At 43.2% G+C, this 20578-nt stretch overlaps 2 protein-coding genes across 3 annotated transcripts in view; both read right to left on the bottom strand.

Annotated features, from left to right (window-relative positions):
• Positions 1-5044, bottom strand: part of tnrc18 (trinucleotide repeat containing 18) — a 45756-nt gene extending 40712 nt beyond the window's left edge. For both annotated transcript variants that reach the window (XM_088316967.1, XM_088316969.1), the window contains exons 1-2: positions 4870-5044; positions 3088-3450 (exon numbers count right to left, since the gene is read on the bottom strand). In XM_088316967.1, coding sequence (XP_088173093.1) covers positions 3088-3295 — 208 coding nt within the window. In that variant the 5' untranslated portion in view covers positions 3296-3450; positions 4870-5044. The remainder of the gene's footprint in view (positions 1-3087; positions 3451-4869) is intronic.
• A 5391-nt stretch (positions 5045-10435) lies between these two features.
• On the bottom strand, positions 10436-13725 carry actb2 (actin, beta 2). The gene is made up of 6 exons (XM_088316732.1): positions 13572-13725; positions 12260-12389; positions 11939-12178; positions 11174-11612; positions 10921-11102; positions 10436-10837 (listed from the first exon to the last, which is right to left on the bottom strand). Exons 2-6 carry the CDS (start codon positions 12380-12382, stop codon positions 10694-10696), a joined length of 1128 nt encoding a protein of 375 aa, XP_088172858.1. The 5' UTR covers positions 12383-12389; positions 13572-13725; the 3' UTR covers positions 10436-10693.
• Positions 13726-20578: the final 6853 nt, after the last annotated feature.

Below are 20578 nucleotides of genomic sequence, written 5' to 3'. Positions count from 1 at the left end.
TGTTTCATATGGTGGTGTGTGGGCTGATGAGTGCGCGGATGGGAAGAGTCAGAACGTGAGAGGGTCAGTGTGTGGGCAGAAACAAATACACATCGCCGTTTCAGAAGGAGAGTTTGAATTGTCAGCATGGGCTGCAACGGTGGTTGGATCAATTTTCGCTGCTCAGACTTCCTGGTGTAGACACCTGGACATTGTCCACACAATGCAAGTTCTTTTTTATTTAAAGGGGTAGTCAACCCCAACATTTTTTTCCAAGAATATGTTCTATGCAGTTTTCTAAACAATTAATTATTATTAATATTCTGTTTGTGGAATATGACTTCAGCAGTAAAAGGTTTTTTACATCTCTAGGGGCGGCCATTTTGCTACTTGCTGTCGACTGAAAATGACATCACAGTTGCGCAGGGTTCAGATAACGACCAACCATGGCTCAGCTTCAGAAGGTAGGCGATCCGTGATTGGTCGTTACCTGAGCAATGAGCAACTGTGATGTCATTTTCAGTCGCCATAAGTGACAAAATGGCCGCCCCCAGGGATTTTGCTGTTTAACTCGTATTCCACACACGCAATATTAATCAGAATTCCATGTTTAGACTCGTGAAGCCAGATAGAACATATTATTTAAAAATTTGTTTTGGGGTTGACTTGCCCTTTAAGTACTCCTCAAAGCAAAATCATAAAAAAATATACAAATAAATTAGTTGTCACAACACCAAAGTTATGAATTTGACACTATACCTACATAAAGTACTTTGCTACCATTAGTGAACGATACAGTCAAAAACCATTTGTCAGCGAAATTATATAAATCATAGATGAAAAAAAAATCTGCCAAAATAAAATTGTGTGTAGTTGTATTAAAGGCTATATTAAAGTTAAAAAAAATAATGTCTCGTAAGTTTGACACGTGGCTCAGAAAAGCCTGCCAAATTTTAATAATCTTTCAAACACCCAAGTACATAAAATGAAGCTATAGGCGGTGAAAAATCAAGCTACTCTCCGACTCTAAAAGGTTGTGGGCGTGTCGTGCCGCACTCACTTTTCAACAGTCAATCACATTGATGCTACGAACTGAAAAATTGATGCTACTTTGTCACGCATACATATTGCGACGTTTGAGGCACAAAAATATGGCGGGACTATATCGCAGGGGGGTTTTCCACGCAACGAGGCACTCCAAAGCCACTTCAATTTGAATTTAATTTATTTAAATGTGTCACATTTGCCCATCTGTTGCTCTTTGAACTCTTTGATGATGCCCGTTGTGCCGGGTTTTTGGCCTGTGCACTGACTGGCGGTGTTCCTCCTCTGCTCTGTGGCTGGGCATCAGGTTTCGCATACTTTTTTTTTTTTTTTTGCAGTAGATTTCAGCTTACCTTGGCTCTCTGTCCTGTAAGCAAAATGTTTCCACATCTCAGTCCATGACTCTCCTTTCTTAACGAGCTGCAGACGAGCGCAAAAGGTTTTGACCATTTTGTTCTCACTCCAAACACACGTTCCGGGGACTTTTTAGGAGGCGCCGCCCAGTACACAGAGCACTGCTGCCTGAACCCGTGCTGTGTTAGTCACTCTCAAAATCACGGTACTAAAAACAAGTGGCATTGTGTCATTTTTAATGACAGTATCGTAGCCATGCAAAACTAAATCAAACATTTGAGAGAAAAAAATTCCACTGGCCTGATGAGTTGCTTTGGACTTTTTTTTTTCTTTGTCACTCTAAAAACTGTAGAGATCATCTAAAAAAAAATCTGTCATGCTAAAACGAACGCAAGTCAATATGCTCTTTGCTCCTAATGCTGATTGCATGGCTGACGCGGTGGTTGTGCGCATGTGTCGAGGGGGCTTGACAAATGAATGCTCTTTGGAGGGTATTAGAAGTCAAATCGGAAGTTAAAAAAAAAAGTGCAGCGTTCATCTCAGGAGGTTTCATCATACACTCCACGCCACGTGACACAAACTACACACAAACCACATTCGACAATAAGATCGAAGAATGACGCTCATCTGAAACATTAGCATCTCTTGGGGTTTACCCTTCAACAGAAACCAGAGAAACTGTAATTGTATATCTGTCTGCAGCTACATGACTTCAGGGGGGATGTAACGTGATGACAGTATTTGTCAGAGTTTCCAGTTTGGAAAAAAAAAATAACAAATACGCCTACAGCTGTAATCTTTCCTCCATACAACATGTGTTTAGAACCAGAGGCTTCAGACGTTCCCCTGGTTGACCACAAGGCTATGCACGCATATACAAAACTTCCATTACTAATAACAGGAGCAGACGTGACAAGGCAGCGCAACTACAAGGTAAATCACTAGCTCAGAGGGGAATAACAAACAGTGCATTTGATCTAGTGACTGGTCGCGTAATGCAAAAACACTCACTAGTCACCTAGAATAATACTAGGAGGTTAGTTTAATGGTTTACAACAAAGTCCCTTTATCCAGCAAACGCATAAGAACGGTCAGCTCACCCTTTCAATATAGATTTCTCAACACGCAGACCAAAAGAAATTGAAAGAGCAAAAGCCAATGGTAGACTGCTTCCAGAGAAGAGTGCTCCCGAACCGTACAGATGCATTGTCACTATAATAAACGCTGCAATCCACTCCAGCCAGCAGCCCAAGTATCACATTGCTGCAACATCACACGTCGAGCAGTGCAATTCTGACAACACGCACAAGCAACATTTGGAACATGAACGGCGGTTTAATGGTCCACATGCATTCCAAGAGCACAGCACTCTGGCCTGCCCACTGCTGCGCTCCTGTTTGGGCCAAGTACTTTTCCACTCATGTGTTGTCCACTGAAACCGTGGGAATCCTTCACACGATGCCACACTTTTATATCTCAAACTTGCCCGGTCTTTTTTTTTTTATTGTTATTATCTGTTTTTTTACAGTCTCTCCCTCCATAAAACAAGTCAACATCTGGCCTAATTTCCAACGTTATAACATCATCCAGTAATGAACACGCATGCCAAGGGACACAAACAGTCCGCCTTTAAAGTTAATAGTTAATCCTTAGGAGTGCATTTTATGGCAGTTGTGGTGGCATTAAAGTAGTGCAAGATGATATACTCACTGTGGTGTGCGTGCAGGTTAATAGCCGATGGTAAGAATTTTCCAGAGTGGAGGGGTGGCGGGTGAGTCGCGGCCAAGTGGCCGGGGGAAGGAGGGATCCTCCCGGCTGCTCCTGCAGCCCCGAGTCGGTGAGGCTCCACGGCGAGCCCCGCCAGCAACGGGGGAGGTACGTGGACGGATCGGGGACCTCCAAAATCTCTGCCATCCATTATCCACAACGGGGAAAGTTAGGATAAGAAAATGTCCTTTCGGATCGGCGATCTATTCCGAAAAAAGCCAGTTTGGGCTATAATAATAATAATATTATTAATAATGTCTTTAGTGGTCCGGGAGATTCGGACTCATTCTCAGCCATTATGCTGACCTGCGAAACAAAACAAAATAATCCGTTATTGTATAGTACTAGAAAATGTACATTTTCTTTTTAATAGATACATTCTTTTATGTGCATTTTTCATCATTTCACCAACCAAGCGGCGCATATGTGCAATGACGCAGTTCGGAGAAAAAACGCTCAAAACGGACCATTTGATCGCTATCGCTATAATACGTGTTTAACTCGTAGTAAATCATTTAATCGCGATTGTACCTAAATCGACAGCGTTGCGGTTCAGTGTTTCAGCGTAAAAGAGGCGCTCCGCCCCCCGATGCGCAGCGAGCAGTCAGCCGCTACAGGGCTTCGCGTCCCGGGGAAACGCGACCAGCGCGTACCGGCCAGTGGCTCCGCGCCGCCATGAACATACTCAGCGATTTTTGCACGGTAACGCGTACATTAGTACATTTTCACATCGACTAGCTTTACTATTTAACAATCAATTTAATAGAAAACAACGTAAATATAAAGGGAATGCATATTAAAAAATAAAGTTGTAAATAGCCGTCGATAGTATGAGCCATGGTGGCGTTTTTTGTTGCACAAGATTTTAGTCAAGCAATCCTTTAGGTGTGCTACTTTAAAGACACACTAAAATGTCATTTACAACCAAAAGACGCCGTCGATGTTTATTGTTTGAGTAAATATTTTTACACGAGTTTGACCTACTTTGGAAATCAACTCTGTGCGAGCGAGCACGGAGTCTTGGAATAAATGTTAAATAAATGACTGCGAGGAAAGTGAAAGGCTACCATCTGCGGTCATCGCGACTGCCTTTTATCCCACTATTCAAAATACACAAGTTAACTTGAAAAGGGAGCTGCGAGAAATTGCTACTTTACGAGTTATTTAAAATTATGAATGGATTCGCTCAACAAAACAGAATAACGTTAAGTCAGCTCTTAAACATAAACGTGAGTCAACACGGTGCGATGTTTAGAAGGAGAAAACAGAGAGAAAGTGGACTTAACCTTCAAATGCTGCAAGCAAACATTACAGCAATGACTCGTGATTTGCAGGCGGACGGGATCTCTTCCACACGGCTCATTCGACAACACAGTTTTGTTTTCTTGAACGCAACACCGCAAACACACGTTTACCTCCCCGGGCAATATTAATGAACCCGTATGCGGAGTTCGGACGGTGGTTGGGGCTGTGATCTGCGTGCTTCAGTGGCGGAGAAACACGACATTAAGAGCCACGTTTCAAAGTTTGCAACCTTTCCGTTAACGGCTTAACTTTCTCGAGCACGGGGGGTGTTGGTAAAAAAAAGTCATGTTTTCATTCCGCAGATAACCGCCAAGAACCTCCGCGTCCGACGCAAAACAATGTAGAAATAGCAAGAAATCGCAACATTTCTTCTGAAAGGCCACTGAAGAAAAAGTACGAAAACAAAGTCAAAGCGCTTACTTGGAAAAAAGGGAGGAGTGTTAAGGAAGCAAGCACACGATTGAAAAATGCCAATGAATCTCGCAAAGTGCGTCCAAGTTGCTTGGAGAACTGCTGTAGTCCATTCCAGGCTCATTCGAAGGTGAACTGCGGGGTGGGGGGTGTAAAAGGGGAAGAGAGAGCCCCGTTTCGTCCGTTTACTCCTCAGCAATGAAACATAGCATTGTTTTACAAGCCCCGCCCTGTTCTGTAGCACCGCCTGCTTTAGAATCCCCGCCCATTGGTTCGCAATACCTCATCCGTGATTGGCTACATTTTACGTCGATCAGATTCCAAACACTGGCCCCTTACCAGTACTATAAAAGCCATTTTGGAGCGAGAAAGGCTGGGCCGTTTCAAGGTTCCCTCTCTCCCCGCTATTATGGACTACGCGATCAAAATTGAGGGGTGCTGCGATGGTTGTTGTTGGTGGTGGTTGGGTTGCAAGACGACCCCCACGCTCACCGGTTCCACGCTGATTAGAATGGACGTGCAAAGCACAGGGGAAAAAAGACGTGCAGCATTATTAATGTACTTTACCAGCAGTAATAATTTAAACTTGCATTTTCAAAACTGCTATAAAAATAATATAACTGTATATATATATATGTATATATATTTTTATTTATTTTATAATTTATTTATTTTTTTAACTAACGGAGCCTTCGAAAGTCTCATCACTGGCCTAAGGAAGGTGGTGCAGCGCTGTATGGCTCCTTTGCGCATTCAGTGGGCACTCAAATTTGCATCAGAAGAGTTTTATTTTGCGTATGCTAAAACTCGAATGGAAGATACAAGCGAGCCCCGAAACTTCCCACCGCGCTCCCCATCCTCTCCTCCTTTCCACTGCTTCTGAAGCTGCGCGAGCGCGCCTTATGCAGTTCCAACAAATGTTGATTAAAAAATCTGACACGGTTTCAAGATGCCCATATGCCCCCACCCCCTTCACGACTCCTCCAGCCCCTCCTTTCTTGGCAGTGTCGGTTTCAAGGCGATCCTCCCAGAGAGTAAACCAGGAGGCTGCGAGTCCGTGAAGGGAGAATGACGTCCTGGTTCGTCAATAAACGGAGGGATAAACAAGGCAAATTATATACACGCGCTTCGATGAGATCACCCCTAGTCACAAAAAGGACAACACATCCCGGATGAAGTAGAACTAGAGGCTGATCATCCGGAGCCCTCGCGGCGACTCTCACCCTCGACAGGACCCGGAGAGGGAGTGCCCAGGCTGGGATCAGATGTGTGGGATGTCTCGCGCTGAGCCCTCCAAGGGGACCGAGGCGCCCTTTGTTCTCTTCTCTCCAACTGAGAATCCAGACAATGGGTACAGATTAGGGGTCCATTGTTGCTCTCTTCACCCTACAAACATTTGGCAGGTTTCATCTTCTCCTTGTTTTTCTTGTCAAATATCTCGTTGCTGGTGGGGGTCTTATCTCCACTTTAGAGGTGGGTGGTTTGTGGAACTCATTCATGCAGAGCAGTCAGGAATATGCAGAACGTTTTATACGTTGATACATGAATTTCCAAAACGCCTATTTGTGAGAGAAATTGACTCATGAAAACAAACGAATGTCTTTGCAGACTGCAGTGAAGAATTGCAACTGTCACATAACATCATGTAACCTTCTCACAATATGCATGCAAAATAATCCAAAACGTCGCTTTTGTAATTTTGACATAATGCCATTAACATCTATAGTCAAGGTTATAGAGTGCAACAGCATTCCTATTTTTTTTTTTTACTTACTCGTTTCACACCCTTCCATAAATCCTTCTTGAGCACATATTAATCATGAGTGATATCCACAAATGTTACAGAAGCAGTATTGCACAACCGTATCTGAGTAAAAATCACAGCTCGTAACACAAACTCTCCATTTATGACCAATTTCACCTTATTCAAACCACCTCTCAGAATAATATTGTTGGAGGTTTTTGCTCAACCCATGGTAAATGATTCAAGTTGGTGACAAGAATATCTGATTAGTCATGTGGCCGCATAAACCCACAGGGGACAGAGCACAGAGACAGCATTGATTAATTCAGTTGGGGGTTCACTGCTCTCTGGAAAGGATGTGTAAATAAATAAATACAGGAAGATGTGTCCCCCTGCATAAACGGCCACCACTCAGTCCATAATAAAGCCAGAAGAGACACATTCACGCGTATTTTCCACAACCAACGAGAGCAGCAATAAATAACAGATCTCATAGGTGACCCCACCCATTCTGCTCACACTCTTACACAGAGCGCTCTCATGCCCACGGGGCTCACTCCGTCACCATCTCATGCTCCAGTCCGTACTGTTATTGTTATTGAGGCAAGTACCACCGCATTGCAGCACGACTAATCTGAGCAAGGCTTAATTGTAGCATTGTGGTTTCCGATGCAGACACACAAATGCAATAAACGTGAACCTCTGCTATGAGTGACACCAACCCCCACATGAGGCAATTCAACAAACATATACTGGTCTCTTGGGGTACCTGTCAATCACCAGATGGTGCCTTGCAGGTTTTTTTTTCCAGCAAGTGGGTGTGGTGGTAGTGGCGTGTGTGTGTTTTGGGGGTGGTAGTAGCGTTGGGTGCTCATACACCCACTTAGGCATGTTACAAAAATGCATCGAGTCACTCCATAGGTATAAAATTTTCCAGTTGCGTGTAAGGTGTTGCGTTCTTGTGCAGTCAGCTCTGAGAAAACACACAGGGGTTTCCTCCCAAAAAAGAAAATCGGCGAACCACAAACACATGTCGTGCGGCTGTACAGTGGTGATGCACTAAAAAAGTACCTGCAAGGTTTGCATGCTAATACTATTTCCATTTTATTTTTCTCTCATTTGCTCGGAATTTCCCATAAGGTTTGCTCTCGTATTTGCGTTTCTTCTATTTGCACAATCCTCATTGCTTCTCTAATTATCTTGAACATGCTGCCTCCATTACTGTCTTATTGTTGTTGCCAGGCAACAGATAGATATTACAGTTTCCAGCTCACTGCTTTTAAGCTTTGAAAGCCGCAATAATCAAGACACTCAAACGGGAATCATCAGTACTAAATAACTAAAGGCCATAAGCAATCTATTTATTCGAATTTAACATTCTCTAGTACTGTTGGATCCCATGCAATGGCGAGACTCCCTCGCCGAATTAATCGGCTGTTTTGGTCGCTTTAACATGACTCTATCAAACAAAATCACTGCTACCACTTTGTATTAGACCAACAAACATTTACGCCCATGGCCAATTTAACCACTTCAATGACGCTAACTTGCATGTTTTTGGAATGTGGAAGCAAGCACGGGGAGAACATACAAACTACACACTTGGGATTCAAATTCTGAACCTCAGGACTGTGAAGCACACGTGCCTATCCTGCCAGGTCATCTTGCTGCCTTTTTAACTAGAACGGTTAAATGATAGTTGATGGTTAAAGGAGCTCACAGATTGTTTATTGCAAAGAGGAAAAACATTTTTGATGGGTGATGACAGACAGGTTTCAGATAACACAATGGAACAGAAGTTTTCAGCATCAATAATATTTACCATGTACACATTTAGGAAGGATCATCATACTAATATGTTTAACCCATATTCTGTTAACTGTGCAGGACAAACATATTCACAATATATGTCTTCTTTTTACCCTTTTTAGCTCAGAGGGATTTCCAGGACAGCATTATTTTCTATTCACGCATTATTTACCCCTCAGGGGTGCAAAATATATTATTAGAAATGGCTACGAAAAGACAGGGGGGAAATAAATACATAACTTGGGTCTCCTGGTCAATATTCAAAGATTCTTCTCAGTTTGAACCTCTCTGAAAGCAACAACTTCACATCTGTTGCTGTCAGTCAATCAAACTAATGATACTTTCAAGAAAACTGAGCTGTGGGGAAGCGTTTTCTACATTCATACGTAGTATGATGTTTTATTTTCAGAAGGCCTCTTTCTGCCAAACACGGTTTGTGTGGTGCATTGGCGTCCTCTGCTGGGGGGAAATGAGTACTGCGTATGTATAAGTTCAATGGCCCACGACAGGTAGTAAAAAATCATGCGGGCGGAGAAAATCGACGACCACATAAAATCTTTATTGCATCAGTTCTTAAAAAAGGGATATTCTCAAATAAGTGTAGGTATGGAGGTGTGTGTGCACGCGCACACAAGAAACATTTGAGTGCACTACACGCCCAGCAAAAACTGTTCCCCTGCACGTGAGTGTTTTGCTGGCGGGGCAGTAAAAGGATATCAGAGGGGGGAAGCAGTCTCAGCAGAACCTTAGGGCGGTGGGGGCTGCAGTGGAATAAAATACATTTCCAATACTGAAGCCACGTCACACACACAAAAGTGAATGCAGACGACTTGCTTGCATGCATCCAGCCCTAATAGATGCATGTATGAACTCATAAAAGCAGCGCACAAACCTCCGCTTATGTATGCATCTGCTATATAAATGCACGCTCACGTACATTTCTGTTTCCTCAACAAGCATCTGGGATAATCCATCAGTTCCACTATGCCGCAGTAGCTTACCGTACTTCATAGGAAATGATTAATGGGCTCGGTGTTACTTGCGTTGCTGCCAGATACATGCTGTCATTGTTGGAGTCGATGGTGGTGTGGGTAGTATCCATCTTATCCTACTTTATGTAATTTACCATTTGCGCTATATAACTTCCCTCCTGAACGCCGTGCTGTTTAAGGTCCAACCATACTTGCTTACTGCGCCGGACTGCATGTGAAAATCTTTAGCTCTATCTAGCGGCCAAAATATGCAACTACATGCATTGCGTGAGACGAAATTTTTAATATTTTTTCGGAATTGCACACGCACTGTATTTTAGCAATTAAACTTAGGCAGGAGAAACTTTCGACATTTTTCCTTAACCTATTTGTGCATTGACGCGCACCACAAAAGTTATTTTGACAGCTGAGCCACTGGACAAAAACTAGACTTAAAAAAAAAAAAAAGTTGAGGGAATCTTGACGAAATTGTGACCACATTTGGCACCAAAATTACCCTATTTTACCTGAAACACCAACACTGCTCTCAGCTCACTTTTCCAGGTTAAAACTGCCCAAATTTAGTGCAGTTAGCAAGGCAGTTTTCAGACTTTAACTACATTTTAGAAGCAGTCATACTGTATAGTTTACTTCACAGTAAATACAAAAAATACAAATTTCTGGTCTGAACACATGTGCACTTTATTGGGATCGTCAGTGTACTTGTCTGGCACCCCACATCACCCCCCCGGTTCACCTCTGGACCCCTTGCCCCGCCACCCTGGGAATGAAACTGCCAACAGGGGGACGGACCGGTCACAACTGGGTTTTGCATAACAAAAAAAAATAAACAGGACCAAGATTTTTAAGGCTGAAAGTACAAAAAACCCAGACATAATTTACATACAAGCGATACTACCACCATGTTAAGTATGCACCAACCACTGGGCAGCCTTCATAGAGGCGAATACGTGTCTGAATAATGCGGTTACCATTTGGAAATCATGTCTTATGCAGTTAGACATTTGGAATGACTCAAAAGAAATGCATGTACATTTAAGTCCCCAGATGCAACTGCAGAAACCCTGGGGGTGCTTTATTGAACCTTGCCAAAAACATTACTGTCGCCATCGTTCCAGTTTCTTTTTTATCCTGAGTCAAGCGCCAAAAACTAACAGAAGCCATGCCAGTGAATTGGTCAACAGGCTCTGCGCTTGAATATGTATGAGAATGTTGTGGTTGTGGTCGTTTTGCACAGAGCTGAAAATGTTGGGCATTTGGTAGGGGAAGGGGAGGAGGAACAGTCTGTTTAGAAGCATTTGCGGTGGACGATGGATGGGCCGGACTCATCATACTCCTGCTTGCTGATCCACATCTGCTGGAAGGTGGACAGAGAGGCCAGGATGGAGCCTCCGATCCAGACGGAGTATTTACGCTCAGGTGGGGCAATGATCTGCAGAAGGGCGTGAAAACAAATGTTAGCACATCTGCCATCAATCTTCCCTTTTCACGACCGCGTGAGGAACAGTTTCTCACCTTGATCTTCATGGTAGATGGGGCCAGGGCTGTGATCTCCTTCTGCATCCTGTCGGCGATGCCGGGGTACATGGTAGTACCGCCGGACAGCACAGTGTTGGCGTACAGGTCCTTACGGATGTCAACGTCACACTTCATGATGCTGTTGTAGGTGGTCTCGTGGATGCCACAGGACTCCATACCTAAGAGCGCAAGCAACCGTTGGCAGGTGCACTTTTCACTACCCGCATGATGCATCTGACACAAAACTTACCAAGGAAGGAAGGCTGGAAGAGGGACTCGGGGCAACGGAACCTCTCATTGCCGATTGTGATGACCTGACCGTCGGGCAGCTCGTAGCTCTTCTCCAGTGAGGAGGAGGCGGCAGCGGTGGACATCTCCTGCTCGAAGTCAATGCCGACGTAGCAAAGTTTCTCCTTGATGTCACGCACGATTTCCCTCTCAGCTGTGGTGGTGAAGGAGTAGCCACGCTCTGTCAGGATCTTCATGAGGTAGTCTGTGAGGTCGCGGCCGGCCAAATCCAGACGCAGGATGGCGTGGGGCAGGGCGTAACCCTCGTAGATGGGCACGGTGTGGGTCACACCATCACCGGAGTCCATGACGATACCGGTGGTACGACCGGAAGCGTACAGGGACAGCACAGCCTGAATGGCAACGTACATGGCGGGTGTGTTGAAGGTCTCGAACATGATCTGTGGGCAGAAGGGGACACTTGAGAATGACTGCCATCGTGAGATTTTCATTACCTTTGGTGACCACTGCATTTCTGCATGCATTAAATGTGAGGATCAGAGTCAAGTTAGTAGAAACAAGGTGCAGAAATTCAACATTCCTTCACACTTGTGCATGTCAATCTACTGTTCAGCAAAAGAAAGAAAAAAGGCACACAGTCAAGAGACCTGTTGATGACAGATCATCTCATAGAGAGATCCTGGAGAGAGGGAGGAAGGCCAATGAGAATCGAGTAAAGGGAGAGGAAATTGGGTTAATGCCTACAATGACTTTAGTACATTCATACCTGGGTCATCTTCTCCCTGTTGGCTTTGGGGTTCAGGGGGGCCTCTGTGAGCAGGACGGGGTGCTCCTCGGGGGCAACTCTCAGCTCGTTGTAGAAGGTGTGATGCCAGATCTTCTCCATGTCATCCCAGTTGGTCACAATACCGTGCTCAATGGGGTACTTCAGGGTGAGGATACCCCTCTTGCTCTGGGCCTCGTCACCAACGTAGCTGTCCTTCTGTCCCATGCCGACCATGACGCCCTAAAAGGAAAAAAAAAAAGTCAGTTATTTCTCTTTTAAAAATAAAAAAAAAGAAGAAAAAAAATCAAGTGTTTCCCTCACCTGATGCCTGGGGCGGCCGACAATGGAGGGGAAGACAGCACGAGGAGCGTCATCTCCAGCGAATCCGGCTTTGCACATTCCAGATCCGTTGTCAACAACCAGTGCAGCAATTTCATCTTCCATGGCTGAACTGAAAATCAGAAGAGAGAAAAAAAATCCATTTAACATCCAAGTACCACAACCATGTTGAAATCCTGATTCGTCACCCCTCTCACTTCCTGCCTGCGTCAGGAAGTGACGCAGGCAGCCACTAGGGGGTGCGCGCGAGCCAAATTCCTTGTGGCCAGACAAAAGGAAGTGGCGCTGTGTGCTCTTGTTACCATATAAGGGCATGGTTCGGGTTTTGAGCAGCTTTACCGCTACCGGCGCCATGGCGCGCAGCCAGGGCGGCAGAATACTGAGAGCAGTCAACTGGTACTGCGGCGACCACTCCCTCCAGTCCATTGTTACGTCCTCCCTCTCATTGCCCCATTTTGGGGGCGGGAGTGGCTCGCAAGTAACGCAATAACCTGTCGTCACTCATTGCTACTTGAATTAGGAAGAACTTTTTTTTCCTCTTTTTTTTTTAAAGTTGCACTATCCAACTGTAGCCTAAGGCACCGGTTGGTTTGACTCATGCTTAATAGGAAAGTCCAGAACATGACATAAAGCCACGCCTTAGAATAAATTGCTAAAATAAAATAACGACATAATTCCGCACTTTTTAAAAATGTAGACGAAATAAATTAAATATACATTTGTTAAAATGTCCTGTGAGTACCAGGAAGCGGAAATGCTTCAAAGGATTCAAACGCGAATGAAGGGCGGTGGCAGACAGCACGATGGCGGCGCTAAGCTAACATGCTAAAGTAGGTCACACCCCGCTGCAGCTCTCACAAAGGAGCAGCCGGGGTCGAGACACCCTCAACGGCAATTAAGAACCATCTTGGTCGACGCCAATCATTAAGCCGAAGAAAGCTCAGACTGCACGCTTGCTTGCGAGGCGACAACGGCAAATACGTTAAGCTACACTGAGCGCAACTCACAAGGTTGCATTCGTCGTAAGCGGGTTACGAAGCTGGTTGAGAAGTGCAGCGACGCCCAGGCCGGCTAAAGCTAGCCATTGGCCTTTGCTATCAGTTAAAAGAACATCAAAGCAAGCATTGAAGTACGGCAACCTTTCAACACCCAATGGCGGATAATATTTAAACAATAGAGCCTCGTGGTCGCAAACAGTTGTCAAAACTTATTACATAACTTCATCTAAACATTTTGGTATGAACGAAAAACAAGCATTGAAAACACAGATTAAATAGAAAATGAGTCTCTTTACCTTTGGGTGGGGAGGGGGCTTGTCGCTTTAAGGGAAGTGGTTTCAGGCAAATGATATCCCGCACAAGCTGCGTGTGACGGTGCTCAGAGTGAAGTGAATCAGCTCAAACCAGGAACGCGGCTTTTATACCGCCTTCTTGGCCCGGCTCATGCCATATAAGGTAAACTTTGGGAATCGCGCCTTCTGATTGGTCCAGCGTCATGCACCGGGCACGTCGCGTGCACGCCGCGCCGCACTGAGCGCTCGCGATTTGAGGGCGACTAGCTAGAGGAGGCGATCACGGCTAAAGGATTGAAGAAAAATAAAGTGGGAATGAATTGGTGTGGGGAATATTGCTAGCGTAATCCCTCGATAAGAGCATTTTACACCTTAAATGAAGCCGCGCACAAACAGTCACGTGGTCTCTTTCACATTAAAACGAACACCTCCCAGTGAAAGCAATTATCTAAATGGTTCCTGATTCAGATTTTCAATTAAGTGATGCTGATTTTAGGTGTGGGGTCAGCGTGAGACTCAGCATCACCAGGTCACTAGCATGACACATAACAGGGAGACTGGGGAATGACCACATTTGTAGGCCAACCTCTTTGCCAAGGCCTGCCTGCTTGCTAGCTTGCTTGGGGATAAGTCTCAATCAGTGTTAAATGATCACATGATATTTCCTTATCCTTCTATCTGGATCCCTTGAATCTCACACACCAGCATTCACATTTGTAGCATACAGCCATTTAAAGTTGCAAGCAACAAGCATCTACTCTCTTCCTCCTCTAACACTTCCTCTTCCTCTGAGTGTATAGCAAAAATTCCAATGCCTTTTAAAGGCCTTATCCTCGATTTCTCCTCATTTCAAGCTAGTTTTAAATATGATACTTGTCCTCATGTAATCATAAAGATTCCCTTTAATCAGCAACACCACAAACACAAGCAGCTCCTTTTATTTCAAATAAACTATTCTCACAGGTTCCATGATCTCGTAGTTACTGGTTTCTGCACATGAATCTAGAGATTATTCTGTAGACAGCTGACTCATCTATAATGTACTGCTACCACTTTGTGATTTAAAGGCCTTCAACTCAAAAGAGTTTATCTCAATAATCCTACCACAACTGTTATGGGGCCGCTATTAATTTGACTCGTGCTAACTCTCAATGACAAAAGCGGATAAGAGGATACCCCCTCCTCCATGTTAGTGCCATAACATAGTAAAGTGGATTGGCTGGGAAATGTTTAACCAGTCAAGAGGGAGTGCCCCGAGGATAAAACTTGAGTCATGCTTTACTGCGGAGCCCACTTTGATAATGCTCACAATAATGACACTCTCCACACATTTACGATGTTAACTCAATCACTGTGTTAAACAACGTGTCAGCGGTCGTAAGCAGTAAGGCCTTTTGGATATGCATGCTATTTATATGTAGCTTGTTGTACAGTCCAATGTAAGTGGAGCGCTGTTAACACCTCTTCAAGGGAATTTCATCCACAGCCAAGTGGATGGAATAGTGTCCCGAGTGGACTCTTCTCACGTGTCACAACACAGTGTGTGCGTTATTTACAACCTTCATGCTCGCAGAACAGCATCGTGATGTGTTTTTATATACCCTATACAGTATTATTTTCCATTGCACTCTCTTATTTATCTAATTTATATTTTTGTCTGTATTATTGTTGTATTGCACTGGAGAGGGGACCTCTCTAATCTCGTTGCACTCTTGAGTACAATGACAATAAAGGGATTTCTAATTCTAATTCTAATTTACGTTGCCTGCTCTGAACCGGCAACAGTAAAAATGCATATATCAGAATGTTTCATCTAGGCAGGAGTTTACACAGGCCTGTGAAATGTGCTTAAAGCAGAGTAAAAAACAAAAAAATGGATCTTTTTGGCGTATTTAGCCATCAATGGTATTTAATGTGTTTATGGCCACTTTGTGACTAGTTTGTGATTGGCCAATTTTCAACTTAGGGTCTCTAGAAAAATGTTCGACATAAACTGATAATAAACATGGCCAACCATAACAAAATAGAAGAGTGCACTATTTGCTATGTGGTGACTACAAAAGATATCCTAGAGTCCTTGTACATAAATGACTTTATAATCCCATTTAATGATCAGATGTTTGGACAATATCGAAGTCAATGAGTAACTAGCCACTAGAGCACGTGTGTTTATATGAGTGTGCAACTCAAAGAGCAACAGCCAATAAGCGCAATCCCATTCTGATGACAGTGCATGTGTTTGCATTCTGACAGCAAAATAAGCCCTGCTTTGTGCTGACCCATGTCAGCCAAACAATATATAATGACTACACCCACATCCACGCAGACGCTCACAAACAAATCGACCAAGCCTTATGTAGTGGAGTTCCAACGAAAGAAATAAAGTTTGCCAGTGATTTGGAAAAATGTTCTGACACTTGAGCGAGGCCATCAGTCAAAACGAGCAAACAAACCAGCCTGGCAGCCAAGTCGGGCCACACGTTCATTCATTGCCACTCCCTGCCTCACGTCATCCATTTGATTGTAGCTTCCTGTTCTTGTGCTACAAGTTTCTGTTTATAACAAAACTGATCAATTGTCTTCTTACACGTACAGACTACTACAAGTGCTTCTGCTACTGTATAGTTTCAATGCTGTAATTTATTACCCGGCAAACTCCAATTACACAAATAAACTGCTGGGACTCTTTGTAAAGGCAAATTTCAAAACATCTCTTTGATGACACGTCAAGTGTATTTTACAAGTGAGGGTGGTAGGAACTATTCATTAAATAGAATAGAAATCCCTTTAAAGGAGATGCTAAGGCAATATTTTTCCAATAATATATTCCATGAGCCCCAATAATCGAAACAAGGCATTCTAATTAATATTGTGTTTGTAAAATATGAATTAAGCAGCCAAATCCACCCGCTATTATCAAGCTCAGGTGGCGGCCATTTTGTTACTTCCTGTCAATTGAAAATGACTTCACAGTGCCTCAGTGATCAAGGGGAAAAAATGGGTTTGGTCATATGACTGAGCCCTTTAGGCCCCTTTGATGTCATTTTCAGTTGACAGCAAGTGACAAAATGGCCGCCCCAAGAGATGAATAAAATTGATATTCCACAAATGCGTTATCAGAATACCATGTTTAAACCTGCATTGGCGCATAGAAAATGTTAGTGCAAAGAAAAGTTTTGACTTGACCCCCCCCCCTTGGAATATTTGTTGTTATTACAGTTGTATTACACACGAGCATATTCCGATAATGACAACTAGAGTTCTAGCTCGTAACCAACAAATGCAATCTTATTAGAGGATATTGCTCGTTTCATATGTGTAACCCAAAAAGTGCTCCGAATGTCTATGCCGCAACATCAGGACTTTTTCTTTCCTCATTCAATGAAGTGACTCACAAATTTTTACACTTGAGCGGCTTCTTCAGTGGTGCAAACTAAGCAAAGAGGTTGTCGTGCTGCAGGCCTGATGCAAAGTATCCCAGTCACCTATTGTTTGCCATCTGTGGCTGGTCACAGGGAAACGCCATTCACCAATGCTGCCTCCCTGCCTCCTCCCTCTCTCCTTCATCTCTCCACCGCTTTCACGAAACAGCCAATGGATTGGTTGTCTGCAGCGTCATTGATCCGTGGGTCACCACGGCAATAGTCTTACTCCGAGGAATGGGCCAGTTACCAGCTGTGCGTGCGTGTCTGCCAGCTGGCTTGTAGTTTCTTGCTACGATTGGATTAGCTTCCCATTTACAGCCCAAATTGATCTACACACCCCCACACCTCATTGCCGCTACGCCCATACTCCCATGACATCAAGGAATCCTGAACAGTATTTTTCAATATGTTCACAGAAAGCAGTTTGGATCAAAGCACATGTAACACACATTGTTAGAGTCGCTATCAACAAACATCTTGGCGAATTAGCCCAAGTCATTGGTCAAATCTGCTTTGGCCTTTGAAGTATTTTATTTATTTATGTATTTTATAATATGAATAATCTGACCTAATGATCACATGCTTCATGACCCACTTGCGTACCAAACTATTGTAATAAGCACATGCAGCACTTAAGGTCTTGGTTCCTCAAAGTCACAACAGAGGCCCTCCTCTTGTGTTCCTATTCCTCAATACGCACTTTACTTCCTCCCTGTGCGCAAAGCTCCAATTGGCTAAAAGTGAAGGCTTTGGGTGCCTTTTAAGGCTCTCATCAAACCACATGACGTAGCAGCTTTTACACCAGAACAATCTAATGACAACTAAACATGAAAGCATCACTTTCACTTCAGAGTACATACAGTGCTTGTTGAAACATTTTGAAGTGTGAAGTGTTTTATTATACTTTATTATACTAATTATATTACAGCATGGTGTGGTGAACCGGTGTCTTATTTTTCGCTGCCATCTGTCTCCATTGTTAAGACTCTTTTTACATTGATATTTTTCACATGCTAGCATTCCTTTGACTACAAACTAACTTCCTGATGTTCCACATCTCATCATCACGCCCTCCTCTGCAACACCTACACACCCATTCACACATCACAGGCCTTCTAATCAAAGTTCCACACATTTAAATCTCAAATTGTATAAAATACCAAGATGCCAAACGGCTTCTAATCACTAACATGCACCAAAATAGTTAATTTAAATCATTTCAGCTTATTCATCAAAGTTCAATTTGTTTCTCAAATCTATATAAAATGTTCACATGATGCACCAAAAGTTTTATCAAATTTCAAATCCGTTACATAACTTCAGTTCAGTCCTGATTATCTCAAAGTAACTCATGTTTAATTGACACATAATACTTCAGCTGTGCAAAGAAATCATTCACCCAGTTTTGAAAAAATATCTAACGTCATCATTGTGCTGTAATACATGCGTAATAGCCATCCTACCTCAATTGATTGCACGTAGCGATAAACGCAGGAGAAAAAGTTCTGGATGTGCTGTCGTAGCAGTGACGATCTCAGAGACCTTAAGATGGAAATGCGCGATTAATTTATAGCTCATGTATAACTTCATCAAAGAGTGTTCTTCCCAGAACACTCATTCATGTCTTTATGACGCACAAAAAATGCATTTTCAAACCAAACTGTTTTTACGTCATCATCAGGCGCGATTTTGTGGCAAAATTATTTTATTTACTGTAGTTAACGTTGACAGTTTTATCTTTTTGCCTATAGTTTATTTTTATAATAATATGATGTGTTTAAGAACTTCAAAGACGAGTCCTAGCCAAGTGGGCGGGGACACGTTTTTGTTTCTTTCATTTTCTATTAGAACAACCATCTTTTTCATTTAAATTTATTTCCAAATATAATAAATAATCAAAGCAAATGTAATACGTCGGAAAATGGCCATGCGTTTGCGAAACGCAGAATGTAAACACTATCAAGGTTTTGTGGTGTTCACTGTATCAGTATCATTAATTTTCATTTGCAGCTTTCACTGCCTCTGTTATTGAATTATTGCCACTTTTTGTCATAGTCTGTGTAAAGCGCTTTATTACAACGGCAACTATTATACAATGCGCTATACAAATGAAGTTGTATTGTATTGTATAACATCTGAAGTGTGCTTATCTCCGAGGTACACTTAACGCCTCATTAAAGCAACGCCAGTTGTTTCAGTTTGCGGTCTCTTCACCAGTTTGAATGAACAGGACGCCCTGATCTGATTGGCTGATTCTGCCAGCCATATAAGGAAAGGACAGCCGCGGCAGAGGAGGCAGGAAGTGGGTTAAAGCGGAAGTAGAGAACCGGCGCCCTGCCTGAAAGCGTGTCATTCCAGCATTTTCTTCAGCTTTTTCTCCACTTACGCTTGTCAAAAGAACATTCTCCCATGACATTTTTCTCTTAAGTATTATTTGTCCCATGATCTAAAGTCATGTGTTGAGTTATTAATGGCAGTCGTTTCCGTTTAGTAAATCTGCATTTTTGCAGCTGAGGGGAGGACAAAGTCTAAGTTGAGCAATATAGCAGTAGAACATTATGTTTGGAGTCATGTATTACAATAGCATGATGTAACCGAGAGGTGTTCCATGTCGGAATAGAGACTGATAGAAAACTGTACAAATATGACTTAATAAATTAAGTTGAAGCAGGCATTAAACACCAACAAAAAATATTATCTTGGTCATAGACTAAAACAAGATGCAGAGCAAAATTTATTGTTAAAGGCGCAATGGGTCCATTTTACCAGGAAAGTTGCAACATGCAACAAGGCCAGATGTGAGTCACGTCAATGTAACAAAGCAGCATGTGATAAAATTCATAGCGTCTTGTGCTTTTCAATCTTGACTCGTGCTTTTTTTTTTAGATTATTTCTGTGTGATAATCATCATCCCAATAAAATAAACAGGACAAATTTAATCCCGGTCTGTTGCTCGCGCAGTCTCCCGCTGGCCTTGTGACTGGCGAGGAGGACAGTGTGATGTCACCACTCCCGTCGCTTTGTCTTTATTTATTTGTGTTTGAATTAGCAAAGACGTGCGAAACCTTGTGTGTGTGTTTCTCCAACTTTGCACCTTGTTGTCTATGAATTTGTTGACCATGAGTGAGGCCACACCCTTTTGTTAAATCTGACACCCATAAAAGGAGATCTTTAGGTTCATCACATGACAGCAATCTGAGGAATGCGAGTCTGGTCACATGGGATGCAATCGCAAGTCCCTTCAGGACCATGAAATGACGTGCACATCATTATGTTGTGCGCGAGTTTGCTCGTAAACTCCTTGAGGTGTGCATTACGTTCATGCAGCGAGTGTGCCAGAGAGAGCGAGGCCTCAAAGCTTTCACTTCTCTTCGGATTGATCGAAATAGCACAAGAGGAGGTCGATCATTTCACAACGGGATGAGTAATTTTCACTTCATGTGAGTGAGTAAATTCAAAGCTGCTCCGGTGAATACTGGAACCCGGAGCTTGTCATAACTGACAAGAGAAGTAGGCCCACTTCCACCAGTGATCTTCGAGATGAGGCACCATATAAGGTGAAAAGTCAGCAGGTATAGATTTTAC

This window comes from Idiotropiscis lumnitzeri, chromosome 15 (genome assembly GCF_059441095.1).
Source record: "Idiotropiscis lumnitzeri isolate Australia: NSW breed Sydney's pygmy pipehorse chromosome 15, RoL_Ilum_1.0, whole genome shotgun sequence".
In the NCBI taxonomy this organism is placed as follows: domain Eukaryota; kingdom Metazoa; phylum Chordata; class Actinopteri; order Syngnathiformes; family Syngnathidae; genus Idiotropiscis; species Idiotropiscis lumnitzeri.
This window is presented reverse-complemented; position numbering and strand designations above follow the sequence as displayed.